This window comes from Heloderma suspectum, chromosome 4 (genome assembly GCF_057233095.1).
Source record: "Heloderma suspectum isolate Gila_16-S chromosome 4, 16-S_ref, whole genome shotgun sequence".
NCBI classification, from domain to species: Eukaryota; Metazoa; Chordata; class Lepidosauria; order Squamata; family Helodermatidae; genus Heloderma; species Heloderma suspectum.
In genome coordinates, this window is record NC_139461.1 from 23,582,662 (window position 1) to 23,606,264 (window position 23,603).

Genomic DNA, 23,603 nt, shown 5'->3' on the forward strand with positions numbered 1-23,603 from the left:
GTCTTTCCCATCCCCTGCTACTGGATATCCTTTTAACTGGAGACAAGGCCTCAAGTATGAGTTTTGTGGGGAATGCGGTGCAAACTTGCAACTTGCAAACTTGCAACACACACCCCCTCTCACACACATACCATGATTCCCTACCATAAATACAATCTTGTGATTTTTATTTAGAGCCAGACATGGTAGCATGGGGGGGGGGGGAGGACGGGACCTGGGTCTTGGGGTGGAGGTCCGAACACTAGGGCAAAAACACCCCTACCCCCAAATGTGGAGAACCAGCCCTCACCACTAGGTAATCCCTCCCTTCCCTTTCACCGCCACCATTAAACACACCTGTATTTAGCTTACACCTTTTCCCTTGAAGTAACTGGCCATGAGACAAAACAGATCAGAGGTACCAAAAACATAAACAAAGATATACAGTATTTTATTAAAAACAAGAAAGCTTATTATTTTAAGGATGTAGTTCTGTTTTTAAAACAGGCTGTCCACACAGTTACTCTTACCACCAATCAGGTGCTAGAAGCCCCAGTTCCTATCCCTAACCAACCTTAAGCCAATTCCCCTATTAAGCTCCGCCTCAGTTAACTCATTGGCCTAACATGAGGGCTTGAATGGCAGTCTTCTCTCTGGTCCAGCAGCTGCTCAATCTCCAGACCACCACCACTAGCTGTCATTCAGGCTTCAGCTCTTCCCTTCTCAGGCTGCTCCAGTTTTCCTCCAACCAGCTGCAGACCTCCTTTAGCTTCTGGGCTCTCGGCTTGGCCTCCTGGTCTTGTAGCTGCTGCTCCTCTTGGCTGATGTCTTCTTCAGGCTCCCTAGTCTCTCACAAAGACACCTCCTCAGGCAACTCTCCAGTCAGACTCGCCCATCAGACTCTCCACAGCTCCTTATATTTGCCGCAGTCAGAACCCCCCAGCCAATCATCTTTGGGGTGTCCAACCTTCCATCACCCCATCTCTGGGTAAACTTCTGACCAATGGGCATCTTTAGAACGTTCAGGTATTCCCCAATCAGATGGCACCAATTTCAATCCTACCTTTCCATGTAATTAGAGAGAACCTGGCTTCATTTTTCCCTCCTAGTGGTAACAGTAACTGCCCATTTGCCAGCACACCATATATACAATGTGTAGAGCAGAGCTTTCCAAACTGTGTGCCGTGACACATTAGTGTGTCGCCGGCAGTGTGTAGGTGTGTCGCGCGAAATTCAGAAAATTGTGCGGAAGGGCACCACGGAGCTCCCTTACTCGCATTTGCTTCCCTTGGCCCCTCCCCCAGAACTTCCTAAAGCAGCTAATGTTAAAGCAGCTAAGGCTTAGCTGCTTTAACATTAGCTGCTTTAGGATCACGTGGCGTCTTGACGTAGGACGCACGTGATTGGCGGTGTTGGAGCGGTACGACGAGGAGTGCGGTTAACGCTGGCTGCACGAGGAGTGTGGAGAATTCAAAGTTAGCGGAGCAATTAGTTGAGCAATTTGCAATCAGCTCGGGTGAGAGGCTTCCTCACATCCTCAGTGCAGCTGCAGGGCAGTGGGGGAGAACAACAGCCCGCTGGACGCCCCCAGAGCAGGGAGGACTGCGCCGGGCAGGCAAGGAGCTTCGAGCCTGCACTCCCTGGAAAGGTAGAGGCGTGGGGCGAAGAGAGGGGGAGGGAGGTGCTGCCCTGGGAGCAGAGCTTGGCCGACGCCAGCGCAGAGAAGTGGCAGCGGCCCCCAGCCCTGCGTGGTTTCAGGCATGCCCTTCTCAGACTTCTGCACCGCGCTACCGCGCAGCCAGGCCAGAATAACACGCAGGCGGAAACGCCGCCTGGGACTGGGACTGCACCGAGTGGGCTGTCCATCATCTTGGCCAGTCGGAACGGAGCTCAGTGGAGGCCAGAAGCCTCAGAATCAGCATCCTGCCAATCACCCGGGCGAGCGCAGCTGCAGGCTGTCACCCAGTCAACCCACCTGCTGCTGGCTGAAGGGAGGCCACCCTCCCAAACCCAGTGTGGCAAACAGCAAGCCACCCACCACGTGGCACTTATGATTTGATTTCTGCCATTTATTTTCAACAATGGCAAAGTTAAAGACACTGAAAGGTGGAAGCTTAAAAATGCTTGATGACGAAATGCGAGTGTCTATCTAATATTCCACCAAATATTGAAAAGCTGTGTTCATCCCATCAACCTCACACATCCCATTAAAATGGTAAGTAGTTATTGGTGTTATTCAACTTCTTAAAATTCTTGCACATATTTACATACTGTTACTCATGAATGACAACAATGTATGTTATTATCTTACAAACCATATATTTTTAAAAATATAAATGCAAGGTTTTCATAAGATATGTTGTATCCCCATACATTTCATTATTACAATTTATGTATGTGTCCATATCTCTTATAACGGGTTAGTTTAACCTCCGGTTTGCTAGTAAAACTGAATTACCGTGTCACAAAATGATGTATGTCTAAAAAGTGTGTCACCAACATGAAAAGTTTGGAAAGCTCTGGTGTAGAGGGTACAATGTGTACCCTCAGGCACAAGCCTGGAGTAAAAACCATACATTTTTCTTTTACTGTTAATCCTTTCAGACCGTCAGTGGTTGAAATAAACCATCACATAAATGTTTACCTCAGTTTCTTCACAGTGTGTATGTCTGCACATATGCATGTGAACAAGACATTTCAGCACCTATATTTTGGGCCTGTAAATCCTATCAGCAGCACCGACTCCACTGTTCCTGGGATCAATGTCCCTGATTATTATGGTGCTTCACCACCACCCCACATCCAACAGCTGCCCCTCCCTCCTGCCTATGCACAAGGAACTCTGGGACTGGGACTGAGAGAGAGAGAGAGAGAGATAGAGAGTGCACATGTCACACAGGCAAGCACAAATCTCTCTGTCAAACGACAAGTCCTAGGCACACATTCTCTGTCCTAGAGAAAGGCCTGGGCCAGCAACTCACCATTTAATGGCGATGGATGGCCCAGGCTCAATTTGATCCATGCTGATTTTGCATGTGACCGATATTAAGTCCATTCCATCCCATTTGAACCAACATGTGTAGATTTGTTATTGTAAAAAAAAAAAAAAAACATGTTTATGTGTATTTATTTATTCAGAATTTATTTAGAACAACAACAATCTCCACAATCAACAATCTAAAGCAAGTTGATAAGGGGGTTTGCATGCTGCCTTTTAATTTTGTAAAAATTCTAATTTAAACATATTTTTCTAGCAGTTTGGAGCTGTTGGAATGCAGCAGCTGCCACACAGATTGAAATAGGGCTGGAAATACCCCGGAAGAGACAATGTGAGCATTTTCTTTTTTCTCCTCTTCCCCCCCCCCCCGCCACCATCCCCCACTTTTTGTACCATCTAGCCTGATGAAGAGAAAGTGCTGTGGGCACCACCACAAAATAGCTGATCAGTGGATTGCCACTTTTGGCAACTACCTATCACATCTATGGATTTTAGGCTGCATCTTATTCAGCAAAAACCTTTGTATCTACTGGGCACTGCAATGTCTGTTGAATAAGGGATTGTCTAATTCAGCTAAATGCTGGCGGTGCAATACAGCTAATGCTTCTTTTAAACACCTGTTTTGGCAAAGTCTAGTAGTTGCTTCTTTCGGGGAGGTTATTACACAGATACATTTTGTACTGGAACAGTCTTTAATATTCACTGATGTACACGCTCTTTTAAATTATTTATCTGCTTCATGGAAATTAACAAATGGAAGGGAAATGGATTCTCTGCACCCTTCTGACAGCTAAACGACTGATATTACAACACTGGAAGGATAAACACTCACCTCCTATAATGCAATTAATTCAGGACCTTACAACGCTTTCAGCATGGGAAGGGGTGGCAAATGGATACTTATTTGGATATTTGGCCTGCTTTTGCTGAAGCCTATGTATAACAGTCAATGCTACTCCAAAACACAGGCCACACATTTTCAAAGCATCCTTTATGTTTGATTTTTGTTTTGTTTGTTTGGCATGATGTTCCTGCACACTCACAAAATCAGTTTCATGATGGCCCCTATTTTTAAGGTAAGTGAGAGCATCAGTTGACGGGACAGTAGCATTTGGCCAATGTTTACCCAGTGCACAGAAAAGCAGTAGCAAACCAAACATCAAGCATTCATTATACCAGTCTTCCTCAGCTGTGATTGCTGGGGCTGATGGGAATTGTAGTCAAATACTTCTGGAGGGTACCAGGTTGGAGAAGACTGCACTACGCCAACATCAGCCCCATCAAATTGTCACTGCAATCCCACAGCCTACCTGGAGTTTGAAAAATTAATTGCGCAGAATGCAGATTGTATCCAATGTTAGTTCTACTTAAAGCAGACCCATTGAAATGAATAGAACTTTACTTACACTAACATTAAGATACATACCTGTAACTGCACCTCATCAAACACTAACATCGTGGGATCCTTTTTTTTTTTTACAAGGGTGTCTTTGGGGTTCCTTTTTCTATAGAGGTCTATAGGAGTATACAGTTAGAAGTCTTGTAAAAGATAGGCTGGCTTTCCAAATAGAAGGAGAACCTGACAACAAATCCTGCCTTCAGGGCTTAAAGCCAAAAAAAACAGAACTGTGCATCTTCAACACTAGAATTCAACTCTAGAACCCACTGAGTGCCATGTACATATGCAGAGTACCCAGCTGCCCTTGGAACCTGTTGAAGGGTGGGCAATGAATCAAATAAATCGAATACAAATAAATAAATATCTTCCCCTACACCCTTCCAAATTATCCACAACGTCTTGCCATTCCTCTGGGAACAACTGGGCAGGGGAGAGACAAACCCCTAATTCAGAGTGTGTAATTTCATTGCCTCCCTTTTTAGCCGGACCTCCCTTTCCTCTGTGTCCAATAGATTGTAAGCTTGCCCTGCCAGACACCCGCACATAAGTCTGTTTCCAGTCTGTTTCCCGCCTCCCAGCTGAGCAGAGCAGAGCAGAGCAAGCTGCTCCAGGGACTACAGAAGCAAGCAAGTTCCCAGAGAGAGAGCGAACAGGGGGAGCAAACAGGAGTTGGCCAGGGGAGTTCGGCAGGGGAGGTCAAGGGGGAGGCCCCTAACTTTTTTTTTTTTTAACTAACTTTTTTTTCATTTATTTGTCTTGTAACACACATTTCCACACCAGTGGGTCTCTGCTTTTAATCTCTACTGAGTAGAGGAGCAGGCACAGGCTAGTCTAGAACAATCACAAAGCTAGACACAAAAAGGGAAAAGAGGCAATGGAAGGACAAGACTCTCCAGTGGTGGTGACCTGCAAGGTGTGTGCAATGTTTGTTTTCTTGCCTGAAAACAACATGGCCTAACAACAAGTGCAAGTTGATCACGCTGCTGGAAGAAAAAGTAAGTGGACTGGAGCAGCGACTGTCGACCCTCCGGGGAATAAGAGAACACGAAGAGTTCTTGGACAGAATGGGGGAACTACAGCAGCAAAGGGAAGACCAGAAGCTTGAAGAGCAACAGCAAGATGAGGCAGAAGTGGGAAATGCTGAGGTGAGGAAAAATGGAATAGAGGATACTCCTTGGAAAAGGGTGACAGTCAGGAGAAGAAGAACTAGATGCCACTCTGCACCAGTGGAAGCAGTGGAGCTGTGGAACCGATTCCAGGTACTTCTGCATGAGACTGGAGGACAGCCTGCAGAGGAAGAATCACAGGGGAACCTACATGAGAGTGAGCAAGAGGCTGAAGGTCAGTCAAACAGAGGCAATGAAACCAAGGCCTACAACAAGAAGAAGAGAAGAGTGGTAGTAGTGGGAGACTCCTTGCTGCGTGGGATCGAGACCCAAGTATGTCGCGAAGACCCGTGGACTCGCCAGGTATGTTGTCTCCCGGGAGGACAGATTAGAGACGTGACTGAAAGATTGCCTTCACTCATAAAGCCCACTGACAGGTATCCCTTTCTTCTCATCCATGTGGGAACAAATGATACCGCCAAGCGGAGCTACGAAGAAATCACGTCAGACTTTGAAGCTTTGGGAAGGAAACTCAAGAACTTTGGGGCCCAGATAGTTTTCTCATCCATCCTTCCAGTAGTTAGAAGAGGGATAGAAAGGGAACGAAAAATACTCCAGGTGAATGACTGGCTACGAAGGTGGTGCCGATGAGAGAGATTTGGATTCTGGGACCACGGCCTATACTTCCTGGAAGATTGGCTGTTGGCAAGGGACGGGTTGCACCTCACAAAGGCTGGGAAGAGTGTGTTTGGCTACAGCATGAAGAACTTCATCAGGAGGGCTTTAAACTGAATCCTACGGGGAAGGGAGATGTAATGTTGGGGGTAACAATGGACGTAGGCTCATGCACTTCAACAGAGAGAACAGCTCTGCTAGCGCCCAATAATAGTCTTCAGACACATGTAGGAAGAAAGCCAGACTATGAAGCCCATGGTCTTCCATGTCTATATACTAATGCCCAGAGTATTGGAAACAAACAGAACAAACTTGAACTCTTAATACAGGAGGGAAATTATGACTTGATAGGTGTAGCTGAGACTTGGTGGGATGACTCTCATGACTGGAATACAGCAATTGAAGGATATAACTTGTTCAAAAAGAACAGGAGTAATGGGCTCAAGTGACAGGAATCCAGATTCCGGCTGAACATCAGGAAAAACGTCCTGACTGTTAGAGCAATACGACAATGGAAGCAATGACCTAGGGAGGTGGTGGGCTCTCCCACACTGGAGGCGTTCAAGACGAGGCTGGACAGCCCTCTGTCAGGGATGCTCTGACTTGGATTCCTGCATTGAGCAGGGGGTTGGACTCGATGGCCTTGTAGGCCCCTTCCAATCCTACTAGTCTATGATTCAATGATAAGAAGAGCCCTGCTGGGTCAGACCACGGTCCACCCAGTCCAGCATTCTGTTCACACAGTGGCAGACCAGCTGCGCACGGGAAACCCACCAGGAGGACAGGAGCGCAGCAGCACCCTCCCGCCCATGCTCCCCAGCCACTGAGGCACACAGGCATCCTGCCTCTGATGCTGGAGGTAGCCTACAGCCATCAGGACTAGTAGCCGTCGGTCGCCTTCTCCTCCCTGGCCCTGACCTCTCGCATTCCGTGAAGTGCCATGCGCACTGATGAAGAAGAACTGTATGGGCCGCAGCGGCTCTCCTTGTCGTAATTCACCCGCTTCTTTTCTTAATTCCGGATTCGGCGAAAGGCGCAAAGAGTCCCACAAGCAGCAACATTCCCCTTACCTCGCGGCCGGGACCCCGGGGCCGCCGCCCCTGCCAACACGAGCCGAAGGAGCCGCGCCTCCCCTCCGCTCCCCCGCCTCGCGTTCCCTATTTCGAACCGCTCTCCCATCGGCCTCCGGAGAGGCGGCGGGAAGGCGGCCGAGACTCCCCATTAGCCAGCGCCTGTTCACATGACCCCGAAAGCTCTCACGTGACGCGAGGCGAGAGGCAGGCTCAGCCCCGGGGGCCCTGGTGGCTGCTTGCGGCGGGGGCGCCGCACCCTCGCCGGCCGTTCCGGAGCTCCTTCCCCGCCCTTGCAAATTGCGCCTCATCTCTTAGGGCCGCCGCAGGAGTTGCCCCGACGCGTTGCTCGCCACCCGGATCGGTTCTGTCTCCGTCTGGAATCAAAAGGTCCCGGGAGCAAGCAGGAAGGGAGCGTGGCCCGCCCTTCCCGTTCTAAACCTCCGCTCAGCCCGGTGCTAGGAAAGCCGGCTAGGGCACAGGGTAAGTACAGCGGTCTACAGCGATTTCACCGTCAAGTCAGAGATTTTTGTTTCCTCTCCTATTCAGCCCACCCCCCCCCTCCTTTACTTTTTATAACATTTTGCCTGCTGAAGAGATCTGGAGATCTCGAAAGCTTGCGCATTTTGGTGGTCCTTAGTTGGCCTAAGAAAAGCGTCGCACTAATAGGGGTTTTAGATGTTACTTATGGTCAACGTGGCTGCCTTTGCTTTTGAGGGGAAATGATTGTATGGGAGTTGAGTAAGCAAGGGTTTGATTTGAGCCCAGAACAGAGGTGCTACTTCCCCTGACCCGCCCCGTTGGAAGGGCTCTTGTGCAATCACCTGAGCCTTGAGTTTGTTCACAGCCATGTCGTGATATGTATTTTTTAAAAAGAGCGGAGTCTTCTGGCACCTTTAAAGACTAACAAACCTGTTTGGACATATACTAAAATAAATTTGTTAGTATTTAAGGTGCCACAAAAGTCGGTGTGGTTTTTGCCACAACCAGTCTAGCCTTCTGAATATCATACGTGTAATAATAATAATAATAATAATAAGTAATAAAGAAAGGGGGATGTATTTGTGAGTGTACTCTTTTTCTTTCTTTCATTGCTGACAAACTACACCGCCGCCCCACCCACCCCCAGTCTGCCATTACAAGGGAAAGGAAGCATCAGACTCTTTATGGCTCTGATAAAGAAGGTGGTTCTAGTCTAGTACTCTGATTCCTGCAGGTGCCAAGCAGATGCTTTTGTGAAGCTTAAAAACCAGGCTTAAAAGGAATAGCCATGTTGTTTATCCCCAGCATCTGGTTTTTCAAAGGTATACTGCCCCTCCACATGGAGGTTCTGTCTGGCTTTCGTCAGTATTATTGACGAAAGCTAGACATAGGTTTTGCCCAGCCCTGCTATTTGAAATCCTTGTTAACTGGAAATGTTTCCAGGACAAAAAGACATCAGGCTGTATATTGTAACGTTCCCCTGTGAGCCCTCGATTGGACTGGGTGGCTTTGGAATGGGAGGAGAAGATGAGAGAGGGAGTTTTAAAAGGCTGTGTGGAATTGGTACAAACAATGCAAAGGGTTGGTAGAATAGGAAAGTGGATTGAGGAACTTGTATTACTATGCAGAGGGGAGAGGAAGTTGCTTGGCAGTGACAGGAAGAGAAAGGATTGGGCAGAGCACAGCAAGAATTGAGCCTTGGTGATGAAGGGGTGCCAAGCCTATGAAGTCTGATTAGGGAAGAAATCAATAAGAGTAGGGATACATTTTCAAGCCTGATGTGCTTAGAGCTGCTGTTTGTCCACAGCAACTCTATGAGATAGTTCTACCCGTTGTACAGATAGGAAGCTGAGGCTAATTGTCAGCGAAGACCCATAGAGGATAAGACTGGATGGGAATTTGAACCCAAGTACCCTGTGCCCATGAAGAACACTTTCTCCCAGAGAGAGCCAACTTTTGTATTCTTGGGGGCCGCTTTATTCTTCAGATTGTGCTCTGGGGCCCAGCTGTATATTTGTACCACCTACATGTGATTAGACTCTCTCATCAAAGTGGTGCATTGCAAGCAATCCCAGTTATGGAGCACAAGCAGCTGAGTATGGAATAAATACAGGCATGTGTACTTCCATATATTGTACTGGTTGCACACAGAATCCAGAGAGCTTGAACATTGATGGCAATGTGAAAGCATGTGTTTCTTTTCCTTATGAATTAAACTATGGGTATGTGGGTTTTACCCTACCATAATTAAAACTTGGTAGCACTGCCATGGCCAGAAAAAATTGCCCGGCAGGCCTGATAAGCTGATGGGCCATCGGTTGCCTACCTGTTTTATCCAGTGGACCATCTTTACTTTTAAGTGGGTGTTCTGAATGTATTTTGCAGAGGAGGAGGTGGTACTATTGCTCCTCTGACTTAAAAAGCACATGCTTTGTTTATGTTGTGAATTCCCACTAGGAAGTATCGATAAAAACATATTTTTAAGAACAGAGTTGTAATAAAAATGACACCAAATTATTTAGGGTGATTAAAACAAGTGATTGCAAAGAGCTCCAAAAGGATCTCTCCAAACTGGGTGAAAGGGCATTAAAATTGCAAATGCGGTTCAGTGTAAGCAAGAGTAAAATGATGCACATTGGGGCAAAAAATCCCAACTTCATAAGCTGATGGGATCTGAAATAGCAGAGAGTGGACAAGAAGGAGATCTTGGGGTTGTGGTGGAAAACAGTGTTGACCTGGTGTGTGGCTGCTGTGAAAAAGGAAAACTCCATGTTGGGCATAATTAGGAAAGGAATCAAAAATAATACTGCCAATATCATACTGCCCTTATACAAATCAATGGTGTGGACCACACTTAGAATAATGTGTACAGTTCTGCTCACCGCACCTAAACAAGGCTATTGTAGAGTTGGAAAAGTGCAGAAAGGGGCAACTAAAATGATCCAGAGGCTGGAGCAACTCCCCTCTGCATGATGTGGATAAGGAAACATTTTTCTCCCTCTCCCATAATAATAGAACCCAGGGCCATCCCATGAAGCTGATTGAGATTCAGGACAGATAAAAGCAAGTACTCTTTCACATAGCACATGGTTAAACTATGGAATTCACTATGACAAGATGTAGTGATGGCCACCAACGTGGATGGCTTTAAAAGGGTATTAGACAAATTGATGGAGGATAAGGGTATCACTGGCTACTCACGATGGCAATATACGATCTCTAATATCAGAGGCAGTATGCCTATGTACAGCAGTTGCTGGAGCACATGAGCGGGAGGGTGCTATTGCAGTCATGGACTTCCAGCAGGCTTATGGACTTCCAGCAGGCAGCTGGTTGGTAACTGTGCAAACAGAATGCTATACTAGATGGACCCTTGGTTGATCCAGTATGGGTCTTCTTATGTGTTGGGGGGAAAAAATAGAACACATCAGAGAATGAGAAAACAAGAATATACAATGTCAAAATATACGTTATGGCTGATGATTTTCAGATACATTAATGGATGACTCAGCAATGCAGCTTTCTTCTGTTAAAGTAAAGAGTGAAAATACTGACTTGGATTGAAAAAATACTGTTCAAGCCTCCTCTTCACCATGCTGGACTTCCTAGCTGAAAATAATCACTGTGGGCAAGCAATCCTTAGGATCGTCTCTTGTGGAAATGCAATCACTGCTGAGCTTCTGAGACTCTCTGAGTTCATTCCAGGTGTATTCCGACTCAAAGACAAGGCCGATCAACAGAAATATGGTGATATCATATTTGACTTCAGCTATTTCAAGGTAAGCGTTTTGCTTCGCTGAAGCATTCTTTGAAGTTTTTCCCCCTTACTGGAACGTCTCACTTGTTCTGACCAAGTCCCATAGAAACCAACAGTCATAACTAATTTCAGCTGGGGTAAGGCCTCAATTAAGAATAAAAGAACTGATTAATTATGTTGGCCCTCCTACCTGGAATCTTTTTCATGATGTTTTTACAGAAGAAGGCAACAAATTGATCTGATTCACACATAATGCTAACCCATGGTTTATTTAGAGCATGGTTGATTGCCCTATCCAAGGTTTGCCTGGCAGATGATCGAACAAACCATTGTTTGTTCTCTCAGTCTCTGGGTTGTTTGTTTCCCTCCTCCTGCACCCTCTCCCTTCCTGTATCCCACTTGCCTTTGCGGCACTGTAGTACTGACATGTAAAGGGCTAGGGGCAGGGGTTACTACTCTTGCCTGCTGCCTCTGTAGCCTGGCAAAACGACTCATGAAAAACCCATGATTCTGGGTTCACACGTAATGACAACCCACAATTCAACAAGCCATGGTTAATTAAACCATGGCTTGTTCTTACATGGGAACCAGGTCAAGAGATAGCTTCCAGACCGTGGGAATAGATTTAAGCAATTCTTGAATGGCCCTGAACAATAATGACATATCCAGAACAAAGTTGATGTGCCTAATAGCATTTGCCCAGAAGGGAAACACCACCGTACACACCCACATCATATGCACCAAAGGTGCATCCATCACCCCACAGTGTCAACATCTAATGGAGGGTGATCGCTTTTTCCAAAACAGGCACTGCGGTGTCCAGTATACCTGGAAGAGCAACTTCTGCTGTATAAGGCGCAAAATTTCAGATCAGGGTTTATAGTCCGTATAGAAGATACAGCTACCTTCCTTGGCTGCATGTAGCATTCTAGTTCGCTGTTCCACTCCTCTCGGCAGGTCAAGTTTACCATATGTTAAAAGTTTTGTGTAAATAACCATTGTTGGTTTGGTCACCTGCATGGAGCCAATCAGATCTAAGCTAGCAAGCAAAGGACTGGATGCGCCTGATCTCAGAAGCTAAGCAGGGTCAGTCCTGGTTAGTACTTGGATGGGAGACGGCCTGGGAATCGGGCTTCCTGCACTGAGCAGAGGGTTGGGCTCGATGGTCTTGTAGGCCCCTTCCAACCCTACTATTCTATGATTCTATGATCTTCCAGTAATGGTGGGAGTTCCAAAGCACTGAACGTTGCAGGGCCATATGGGGTACAGAACATACTTCTTATTCAATGGTGCTTCCAGTGTATTTTGAGGTAGGAGGGGTCACAAATTTGATATTCAGAATGTAATAACTTTGTTATTTCCCCCCAACCTACCCCTGGATTTTATTAAAATGATTCTCTGTTCTCAGGGGCCTGAGGCATGTGAAGGAAAATTGGAAGCCAAACCTGACCTCTTGGATTTAGATGATGAATTTCGTGAAAACAACATAGAAATCTTGACAAGATTTTATCTGGCTTTCCAAAGTGTTCATAAATATATACTTGATTTAAACAGGTAAAACATTGTTAATGTAGTAGCTTTAATACCTCTGATCTCTTTCCCCCATATCAGTCTTTTTGCCAAAACATTGCTTGTTTGTTTTGTGTTTATATCCCAACCTCTTCATTTTGCCCAGCGGTGGCAGCTATCAATATCAAATCTCAATAAAATGGAAGCAGTTAAAAGAATTAAGGGCGCACTCCTATCAGATCCTATCATAAGCCTTCAAACTCGCCTCTGCCACACGTCCCGCTCTGCATTTTAGCTAGACAGGTGTTTTGTCTGTCAAGTTGAGACATTGGGAAGGAGGAGGGAAGAAGGCTGGGGAGGCCTGGGGATACGGCGTAAGCTGTCCTGTCCCCACCCACTGGCACACCCCCTTTCCTTTCTCTTCGAGGTCATTGTTGCAACCTCGGAGAGGCAGCCAGCACCGCTCTCTGCACCGACGGGGAGGGGGAGGGGAGCTCAGACTCCTGGGTCCAAGGTCAAAGCTCTATCTCCAACCCTGGATCCAGAAATCCAAACTATCCTATGACACCCCAGACTCTGTCTAGGGGCCATAGGATTGCTCTCTAAGGCAATTAAAACTGGCAACAAATTTTGGCACACTAAAAAAAAAAAGGGAAGAAAGCAGCAGTGGCTTTATTTATTTATTTATTTATTTATTGCATTTATATCCCAACCTTTTTTCCTCCAAGGAATCCAAGGCAGCATACATAATCCTCTCCATTTTATCTTCACCACAACAACCCTGTGAGTTAGTCTGGGCTGAGAGCCTGTGACTGGCCCAAAGTTACCTAGTGAGCTTCCATGGCCAAGTGGGGACTACAGCCTGGATCTCCCAGCTCCTAGTCCAACAATCTAGCCACTACACCACACTGGCTCTCATTTAATTACATCCTAAACTGAGGATAACGTCAACATTTTCAACTGCTTCCCAAAGGTCATGGGGCCTCGAGAAGCGAGTTCCAGAGGCAAGGTGCCACAACCCAAAAGGCCCTGCCCCTTGGTGCCAACCATGTTGCTTCAGAAGATGGGGGCACTCCAAGCAGAGAGTCTGAAGATAAACTTAGTGGTCTGTAAACTGTCTCCAGATGTTGGAAAGATGGGGTTATAGGTTGTTTTAAAGAAATAATAATGTATTAACACTGAGAGCCAGTGTGGTGTAGTGGTTAGAGTTTTGGACTGGGACTCAGGAGATCTGGGTTTTAGTCCCAGTTGGCCATGAAGCTCACTGTGTGACTTTGGGCCAGTCACTGACTCTCAGCCTAACCTACCTCACAGGGTTGTTGTGAGGATAAAATGGAAAGGAGGAGAGGGACCATGTTAGCCTCCTTGGGCTCCTTGGAAGAGGAAAAAAGGTGGGATATAAGTGCAGTAATAAAATAAGAGGCAAAGCTGTGACCAACAAGACTTACTACTTAATAAATATGTTTAGGGCTGGGCGGAATACTGCAATCTTCAGCAGGCTTTGCTCACCCCACTGATGGCCATTGATTTTTACGGGGCAAAGTAAATGGGCACCTGGAATGCTGCATGCACGCAGAGTCCTGCCCATTACTGCAGGATCACCCCTCAGCTGGGATCATCTCAAGTTCGAGCAGGTCAAAGTTCTGCCATAATGAGGGTACCACTTTTCCTTTTCCCATATACATGAATAGTTCCTGTTCTCTCCAGTGGGAAGAAGCAGAGAACTGCATCTGAGAATGCCATTATCCCGGGGGCAAAACCACTCCCTGCCGCATCCTCCAGCTCCCATATATGGGCCCACCCTTACTTCAAATTCTTAACAAGAACATAAAGAACTTCATATTTATATCTAGATCGATCATCATATCATACACAATTCTGGAGTGCCAATCCTGATGTAACCAAAATGGCACCTCTCACACACAAGAGGCAGGTATCATTAGGCTTGGGAGAATGCCGTGGTTTTGCAGAAGCACAAAAAAATCTTTAGAAAAGCAGCCCTAAAGGAGCAGGGAATCCAAAACAGCCCAGTGCGGACTGAGCATGCTCAGTGTGCACAAAATGCTGAGTGAAGGTGTTGGGAGCGTCCTTGTTGCCTTCCGAAATCCTCAAGTAGCCAGAATCAACACACAGATGATAGGGCTCTTTTCCAAGGCTTTATTTCCATTCAGCCTAATGACACTAACAGATGCTAATTGCCTGAGCCTAATGAGGGAAACTTAAGAGAGCTGCCTACCAGGGGTTTCTAGCCTTAGGGAATCAGTTGGTCTCCATTTGGAGGGAAAAGGTGGGAAGCCTCTGAACTTAAGGGCTAGGAGGTGAAAGTCCACCCCTTTCCCGTGGGGCATCGGGGCGCAGCTGTTGACGTCGCGCTAAGTGAGCTGAGCGCCTCCTCTCTGCGCCCTCCATCTCCCACTTGTCCCGGCGCCTAGCATCCCAAAGCTCCAGTTGTCCCTCCCCCTGCCTGCCAGGGTTGCTACCACTCTCAGGAATGTGAGCAGGGAGGGGCTCTCCCTCCGGCGGCGCCTCTGAACAGCGTGCGGGTTCCTCTCCCACATCCTCAGAATCACAACTGCTTTGGGGCTCTATGGACTCCAATCCAACCCTGACAGAAGGTTGGGGAGGAAAAACGGGATAGAAGTGGGAGGGAATGGCGTATCCTAAATGGGAGCATGCCACGCTGCAACATTGTGTTGCGGGTCCTGCTTGTGGCTATATAAATCTCTGATCATGTGAAAGCTGCCGGAAGGACTTTGCCCATGTTGATTTCCAGCCCTTTCAGTTCATGACAGGCTGTTTGTTTGTACCTGTTGTCAAGCATGCTATTCAGCTTTGGATGTGCCATTCAAACTTATTTGTTGTTACCTTTTCAAATCAAATATAGAAACCATTCCGAACCCTGAATAGAGAAATGTCCCCAACAGTGACTCCTTAAAATTGGGGTGCAGAACCTCAGCCAAGGAGCCAAATCTGGCCCTCTGGGGTTCTCCAGAAGGCCACACACTCCTTCCCCAGTTGCCACACCCCTTTCCCCCAACGATCAATTGTTTGGTGGTTTCCTGGCTTCTGTGCACTTTTTTCCCCATTCTAAAAAGTTGACATGCCTCTCTGTAGTGAAAATGCGGAAGGCCATGGCATACCTAGGAGCAAGTGGCACATTGCTGTTGTTCTCTTCCGTGCCCCAAATGCACATGAGAGCCTAGCTTACGTCTGTGCCTGGATTTCTTGTCCAGGCCTAGTGGGCCTCCTGCGTTATGCCGCCTCAATTGCACATGTTTCCCCACCTGCCAGCTTTAGATGTTTGCCTGGGAAAACACATAGTGCTTATCTGTAGCAAAGAAGACCCAAGATCAGTCACTGTTTGTTAGCATTGTCCGCCTGCCAGTGGCTGAGCTTGGTTTTTTCTCCCAGCTTGAAGATACAGGGGGTGGAGATGGGTGATGGCAGGCAGACGCTGCTGCTGACCATTTCCCCTTGGAGATGAGGTTTTGGAAGGGAGGGAGGAAAGAGCCCACTAAGGGAGCAACCCTATGGGGATAGGCGGCCACCTCCGAACTTGGCCTATCCAGTGCAGGGCAGGTGGTGCACAGAGGGGATCTTCTCCTCCACGCTCCAGCCACCCTGCACTCATGGCTAGACAGCCAAGGACTTCAGAGCAGAGTGGAGGGGGCCAGACGATGCATAGGAAGCGTCATACCGGCACTTCGCTCCTCCCCACCCCGGGAATGCCCCCTTTTGCTCCACTCCGTGCTGCTCATCCAAGTGTGGAGGCAGGGCTGATACGAGGCAGCAGGGGAGGGGGTGGGGAGACGGTTTTCCAAGAACCGACGTCAGAGCGCGGGCTCTGTGGTGGAGCCAGTGTGGTGTAGTGGCAAGAGTGTTGGACTGGGAGCTGGGAGATCCGAGTTCTAGTCCCCACTCGGCCATGGAAGCTCACTGGGTGACTTTGGGCCAGTCACACACTCTCAGCCCAACCTACCTCACAGGGTTGTTGTTGTGAGGATAAAATGGAGAGGAGGAGGATAATGTAAGCCGCCTTGGGTTCCTTGCAAGAGGAAAAAAGGCGGGATATAAATGCAATAATAATAATAATATATTTCCCAGAAACCAAACAATGCTATGGCCGTCTAGCGGCCATGGATTGTGCCTTCAGTGTATATAGATCTCTGAGGGAAGTTTGAGTCTGGGAACCTCCCTGTGGGCTGAGTCAACAGGTACCACGGGCCAGCCGTTTGGAGCCGTTCATCACCGCTCTTATCTGAGTTGCTGATCTGATAAGAGTATGGGGTTCCCGGTGACTGAAGGAACACCTGCTTTATGCTTTGAATGTATTGTCTTGCTTTTTCTTGCTTTATTAGTCTATTTTAGCTAAACAAACTTATTTCCTTCATCCATTGGTTTGTTCATTGCCTCTGAATATCCAAAAAGAACCATTGCCTATTGATAAAACATAATAGGCAAAACACTCTCCTATGGTTTATTTACTGGCAGTAAAAGCTTTAAGCTAAAATGTGCTGGTATGTTTGCATTTTGGCCCCACCACTTTTGCTCCCCCCCCCCACCCCAGCACTGAAATGCCACCCCCAAGAGCTTCCGCAAAATGCAGTTCAGCTTTCAGGCTGAAAGAGGTTCTGTACTCCTGCCTTAAGAGATTCATTTATTCATTTTTCTCATTTCTAGATATCTGGATGATCTCAATGAAGGAATTTACATCCAACAAACCCTAGAAACAGTGCTGCTTAATGAGGATGGGAAACAACTCTTGGTAAGCATTCTGGCTTCTGTGCAATACTAGACTGTCTTAAGCCGCAATCCTGTGCGTACTTACTTGGAAGTAAGTTCAGTTGAATTCATTAGGACTACTTCCCAGTAAGCCTGCATCAGATTGCGCTCACCTGAGCCTGTATTTTATTCTTCATGGTACGCTGAACTAGGTTTTTTTTGCAGGGCATTAACTTTCCCCAGCACACTGTTTGGGAATGACTGATCTATTTATTCATTATATATATAAATGTTACCTATATGCTGCTTTTGGACCCCAAAGTAACTCACAAAACATAAAAATCCATTAAAAACCAACAATAAAATAGTCGAAAAGCAACCAACCAGAGTGTTCAAACAGCATAAAAACAATCACTGTGCGGACCAGAGAACATCAATGTCATGTCTGTTTAAATTGTGCTGTGTAATCTTCTTGAAGTCTGGCAGGGAAGGGGCTGAACAGGCTTCCTGGGGGAGGGAGTTTTAGAGCCTGGGTGCCACCACTGAGAAGACTCCATCCTGTGTACTCACTGAAGTTTCCTCAGGTTGCAGTGGGATGCAAAGCAGAGCCTCTCCAGAAGATCTTGACAGGTGGTCAGAAGTATGCCGAAGCAGGCAGTCCTTTAAATACACTCAGACCCAACCATAGAGGGCTTTAAAGATAACAGCCACAATAAAATTATGTTGTATTTTAAGGTTTTAATTGTGAACTGCCCAGAGAGCTTCGGCTATTGGGCGATATAGAAATGTAATAAATAAACAAGCAGTGCTTTGAATCAGGCTTGGCAACATACCAAGAGCCAATGCAGATCAAACAAAGATGGAGTTCCATGCTCTAAGTAATGGGTCCTTGTCAACAGCCTGGCAGGAGTAGCAGCACTCTGGTATGAAATAGTGTAACAAAAGCACTAGGTGCACAGCAATCCATTTCTGCACTCTGGATTAGTACTCACAGGAAGCATGTGGAGAACGCCACATCACCCAACAGTACGCAGTCATGAAGTATGCAGTAATCCTGCACTGCACACACCACCCCTCTCACTGTAGGAGAGCCCACGAGGCCATTTGTGGGTTGGGCTTGATCCTGAGAACGGTGCGTATCATGATCCACAAGGGGGGGCAGCATTTTCAGGTGTGCATCTGCCTTCCTGCAGGCTACGTGTACAACTCCATTCCGTACGTCCCCGTGCCACAAGTGGCACCAGACACAAGACAGGCACATTATGCGTGTCAAGCGCTGCACAGGCAAGAGCAAAAGAACGGTCCCTTCTGTGAAGAAGAAAGGGATTCGATCTTTTAAAAAGTGATGATCTTTGGCTAAAGTGATCTGCTAGATCATCCTGGCTCAGGGACCACTTTAGATTTTGAGCTTTTACAAACAATAAGTGAATTTGATCTAACAGGGCATCACTATACTTCAGACCTTGTAGCTGTTAATGTGAATGAACACAGTGCTCTTTTGTTTTCTGTAGTGTGAAGCCCTTTATTTGTATGGTGTCATGTTGCTGGTCATCGATCAGAAAATTGAAGGGGAGGTTCGGGAGAGAATGCTCGTTTCCTACTACAGATACAGGTATTCTGGCTCTTGATCCTAGATAGTGTAGCCCTAATATGGGGTGGGATCAGCATTTGAGTAACACAAACAGAAAACTCAGTTGTTATTAAAAACAACAACAATAACAAAGGAGCGGAATGGCCTTAATTGTCTGTCAGAAAGAGGAAAGAGAGCAAGCTAGATGCACCTTCCAGGGGAAGTAGATCTGTGTGCCACTGCTGAGAAGACCCTGTCCGATGTACCCTGCACCCTATTCCCAGATAATGATGGGGCATGGCACGGAGACCCCTCAGAAGACCTCAACTGCCATAGTAAGGCAAGACTTAGACCGGATCATTTTTGCCTCATATTTTTAGCTATTATGGTACACCAAATTCATTTTAGATTGCATCGATGCCTCTTTTGTAAGAGTTGTCTGTAATACCTGTCGCGTCCAAGTCTCCCTCTATTCTTTGCCAAGTTCTGGCTTCTGAAGTTTTCTTCTCCGTTCACGGACCAGTGCTGCCCGCTCTGCTGACTCCAATATGGATGACATATGCAAGCTGCTTCGGAGCACCGGATATTCGGGCCAGCCTGGAGCAAAGAGGCCACCAAACTACCCTGAGAGTTACTTCAGCAGGGTGCCCATAAACGAAACCTTCATCAGCATGGTTATTGGCCGTTTGAGGTCAGATGACATATATAACCAGGTGAGTTATGACAGGCAGGGGAGGGGAGGAACAGGGGCATCGAGGCGGAACCCGTGCCATACCACTGTGTCATTATGCTTCACGGTGTCTGTTCACTCTTTGCCCCTGTCTTACCACTACTGCCCTCCTGTCACAGGTTTCTGCATATCCACTACCAGAGCACCGCAGCACAGCTCTCGCTACCCAGGCAGCCATGTTGTATGTGACGCTTTATTTCGACCCATCCATTCTTCACACGCAGCAAGCAAAAATGAGAGAGATCGTGGATAAGTATTTTCCAGACAACTGGGTGAATATTATTCTGTTGTCCTTGTTATGCTGAACTGAAATAACAAAATGGCTAAATACATTTAGGGAGCAACCCTATGGCCGCTAGACAGTGACTACATGGCCATAGGATATGCCGTTTCCCAAGAACCGACCTCAGAGCCTGCGCTCCAAGGTTGGTTCCCAGAAAACTGACCCCCCCATTTCCCCTTGGAGGCAGCACGGAACAGCCCCATCCTCCACGCTTGCAAGAGGAGCGCGGAGGGGCTGAAAGGGGGCGTGGCGGGAAGCATTCCAGGGCGGGGAGAGCATAGCTGCGTGTACGACACATCCAACGTGTCGTACAGCAACCTCCCTCCCCTCTCCATGCTCCTGTGGCTAGAAAGCCGCAATCAGCTGTCTAGCCAAAAAAGCAGGGCAGGGGAAGCGCGGAGGGCACGATCCCCTCTATGCTTCTCCTGCCCGGCTTAGGATAGGCGGTCGCCTCCGAGTTTGTAGGCGGCTGCCTATCTCAATAGGATTGCGCCCTAAGAGGCACATTTTTTAATTGATTGGTTGATTGATTGATTGATTGATTGCATTTCTATACTGCCCATTAGCTGAAGCTCTCTGGACAATTCTTCTCCTTTCCCTCACGCACCCCTGCCCCGAAATATCTATAAGCATTTAATTTCTATGCTATTGGAGAATATAAAATGAAACAAACTTATAGTTATGGAAAAGTGAAAGAACCTCAGCCTGTGGTAGGATGTAGAGGAGGCCAGGCTGGGAATTGACCAATGTTCCATCACTTGGCCCTGTTTACAAGAGGCTTTATTGGGGAGGGGCTGTAATTCAGTGGTAGAGCCCCTGCTTTGCATGCAGACAGTCCCAGGTTGGACTAGGAGAGAATTCTGCCTGAAACCCTGGAACGCTATTCCTGCCAGTCATTGCTGACAATACTGGGTTAGATGGACCAATGGTCTAACTCAGTATAAGAGAGCTTAGTCCTCCTAACATATGAAGGCCAGAGCAAGTCAGGAGATACCCCCAGCCTCCTATAAAAGCTCACGCCTCATACTTGCTTCCTAGTCTGTGGCTAAGACTAAAGAAAGAACATCAGGAAAACTTGGCAAATTTTACACCTAGATTTAATTAAAATGATTTATAAAATAAAGACTAAAAGTTCCCAACAGAGGATACAGTAATGTAATGCTCCATACACATGAGACTGAATTGTTTCAAAATGACAGTCATGTACAATAATATACCAAAAATACTGTGTATTAAAGAATATGGTGAGATTTACTTTAAACCAAGTAGATGGGTTCTTTCAAAAAATACAGGGAAAGATCAGTAAAGCATTAAATCAATACAATGTTTTATTCTATTCTCCGTAAGCCCTGATATACTTCTGGATCTGTGCTGAGGCAGGAAGAGGATGTTTTGTGAATTGGTCTGATAATTTGCCATTGAAGAAGATTTCATAGCTGAAATGAGTCAGATAATTGGCAAACCACAACATTGCTTTTAAACAGACCATTATTATCTTACGTTGATGTATTTTAATAGTCTCTCAGTATTTTTTGTATACTATTGTATATGACTGTTATTTTGACGTAATTCATCTCACGTGTATTGAGTTCTACATGACTATCCTTTCTTGTGAACTTTTAGGGCAGTATCCAGCAGTGGCATTCTGCAAACTCAAATAGCGCTAGCAGAGCTCTGCTGAATCTTTCCGTTGTGCAAGCGATTTCCCATGACTTTTGTGCAACTCATTGTGCAAGCAGTTGCACAATGGATTGCACAGCACGTTGCACAATGGGAGCAAGTTGTTGCATAACCCAAGCAAAATGTGCAGTGGGTTGCGCAATGCATTGCACAAGCATGATGCAACCACGCTTGCACAAACATAACTTTAGTTGGATTCTTCTCTTGCGCATTGTTCAGAACCTAGTTTCTGCTGGCACAGCATCATTTACGCTGATGGAATGACACTAAGGGATGCTGCCCTTAGTCTTTATTTTATAAATCATTTAAATTAACTCTAGGTGTAGAATTTTCCAAGTTTTCCTGATCTCCTATTCTTTCTTGGTTCTAACTGGTTAGGAAACTATTTTTCCTGTTGTTGTTTTCTGTGACGAAGGCTATGAGTGCAACCTTTGATTAGATCAGGTTTCCCCAGCCTGGCACCCTCCAGATGTGTTTGCCTAAAGCTCCCATCATCCCCAGCCAGGTTATAGAAGGTTGGATTAGATGGTTCTGCATTGTGCTGAGTTGGTGGCCACATCCCCCATCACCACCACCCTTGATTTCTGGGTGAGTTGCTTTGACAAGAACGTTGCTTCTGCTTCCTCCACTCACAGGTTATTAGTACTTATATGGGGATCTCTGTGAACCTGGCCGAAGCCTGGGAACCTTACAAAGCTGCAAAAACTGCTCTGAACAACACATTGGACCTCTCTAATGTCAAGGAGCAGGTAGGCAGATGTGTTGTTCTTTTTAAGATGTACATGAAAACTCAAGCTAAATAGGATTTGACTCAGGATTTCTTGTAAAGGCACTGATAATGTCATGCTTCTAGCTACATGCATAGCCTTCTAAGTGCCTTTTGCTTAATACACAGAAAGCTCTTCCATGTGAGTAAGAAATGTACAACCCTCATGTAGACTGTCCTTCACATATTTTATTTATTACTTATTTAAGGCACAATCCTATGCGTGTTTAGACAGGAAAAAAAAGTCACACAGCTCCCGGCATTCCCCAGCCAGCCGTGCTGGGAGTTGCTCTCTAAACATGCATAGGATTGCATCCTTAAACTATTGTTATCCTGCTCCTCAGCCAGAAAGCTTCCTGGAGCAGCTTACATGCAATCAGTAAAACATGGTCATCCCTATCTGCGGGCCTACAATCTAAAAAGGCACAACTCATGAGGAAAAAGAGATGGGGTGGGAAGAGGAATAAACAGAAGCACATAAAAAGAGCCCTGCTGGATCACACCAGTGGTCGATCTAGTCCAGCATTCTGTTCACACAGTGGCCAACCAGCTGTTGACTGGGAACTCACAAGCTGGGCATGAGTGCAACAGCACCCTCCCATCGATGTTCCCCAGCAACTGGTGTCCATAGGCTCACTGCCTGTGGTACTGGAGGTAGCACATAGCCATCAAGACTAGTAGCCATTGATAGTCTTTTCTTCCAGGAATTTGTCCAACCCCCTTTTAAAGCCATCCAACTCGGTGACCATCACTCCATCCTGTGGTAGTGAATTCCATAGTCTAACTATGCGCCGGGTGAAGAAGTCTTTCCTTTTATCTGTCCTGAATCTCCCACCAATCTTCTTCATGGGATGACCTCAAGTTCTAGTACTCTAGCACGTGGTCTTCCTGCAGGACTGCTGGAATGGCCTTGCTTCTAGCACGTGATCTCCCTTTGTACAGCCCACTGGAACGGCTGTTGTACAGGGCACACTGTTTTGGGAAGCTTCAGTCAAGCAGGTTGCTTATTTATTTCCAATATGGAATAACAGATCCTTAACACAGAAGATGATTGGCTCTTGACTCTTCCCCTCAAAGCAGAAATGATGTACTGAATGACAGGTTCATCAGATATAAGGGAAGGTGGGCAAAGGTTGGGGCCCTTATAACTTGGAGATTGACACCCTCGCATCTTGAACAACTGTATCTTGTAAGTTTGTAAAGGACATTTATAGAGTTATAAACAACAACGGAATTAAAGCTGAAGGGAGGTATCCAAGGTTAGACTCACTTAAGTCCCATTCATTTCAGTAGGTCTACTTTCAGTAAGACTTTGGATACAATCCAATATTTTTATTGGGGTTGCTTTGAAAGTATTTGAGATGCTCTTTGGTCAGC

The 23,603-nt window shown here is 46.5% G+C and overlaps 2 protein-coding genes across 5 annotated transcripts in view; one reads left to right on the forward strand and one right to left on the reverse strand.

Annotated features, from left to right (window-relative positions):
- Positions 1 to 7,344, reverse strand: part of NSMCE2 (NSE2 SUMO ligase component of SMC5/6 complex) — a 290,313-nt gene extending 282,969 nt beyond the window's left edge. Inside the window, exon 1 of the mRNA XM_084848824.1 lies at positions 7,228 to 7,344. The gene's annotated coding sequence lies outside the window, so the exon portion shown is untranslated. The remainder of the gene's footprint in view (positions 1 to 7,227) is intronic.
- An 80-nt stretch (positions 7,345 to 7,424) lies between these two features.
- The window catches only part of WASHC5 (WASH complex subunit 5), a 51,908-nt gene continuing 35,729 nt past the window's right edge, over positions 7,425 to 23,603 (forward strand). For all 4 annotated transcript variants that reach the window (XR_014789984.1, XR_014789985.1, XM_084848822.1 and 1 more), the window contains exons 1-8: positions 7,425 to 7,710; positions 10,700 to 10,988; positions 12,375 to 12,520; positions 17,156 to 17,240; positions 18,709 to 18,809; positions 19,291 to 19,480; positions 19,617 to 19,769; positions 22,096 to 22,209. Coding sequence is in view for 2 of the 4 variants with exons in the window: in XM_084848822.1 (XP_084704948.1) it covers positions 10,803 to 10,988; positions 12,375 to 12,520; positions 17,156 to 17,240; positions 18,709 to 18,809; positions 19,291 to 19,480; positions 19,617 to 19,769; positions 22,096 to 22,209 (975 nt within the window). In the remaining 2 variants the exon portion in view is untranslated. The remainder of the gene's footprint in view (positions 7,711 to 10,699; positions 10,989 to 12,374; positions 12,521 to 17,155; positions 17,241 to 18,708; positions 18,810 to 19,290; positions 19,481 to 19,616; positions 19,770 to 22,095; positions 22,210 to 23,603) is intronic.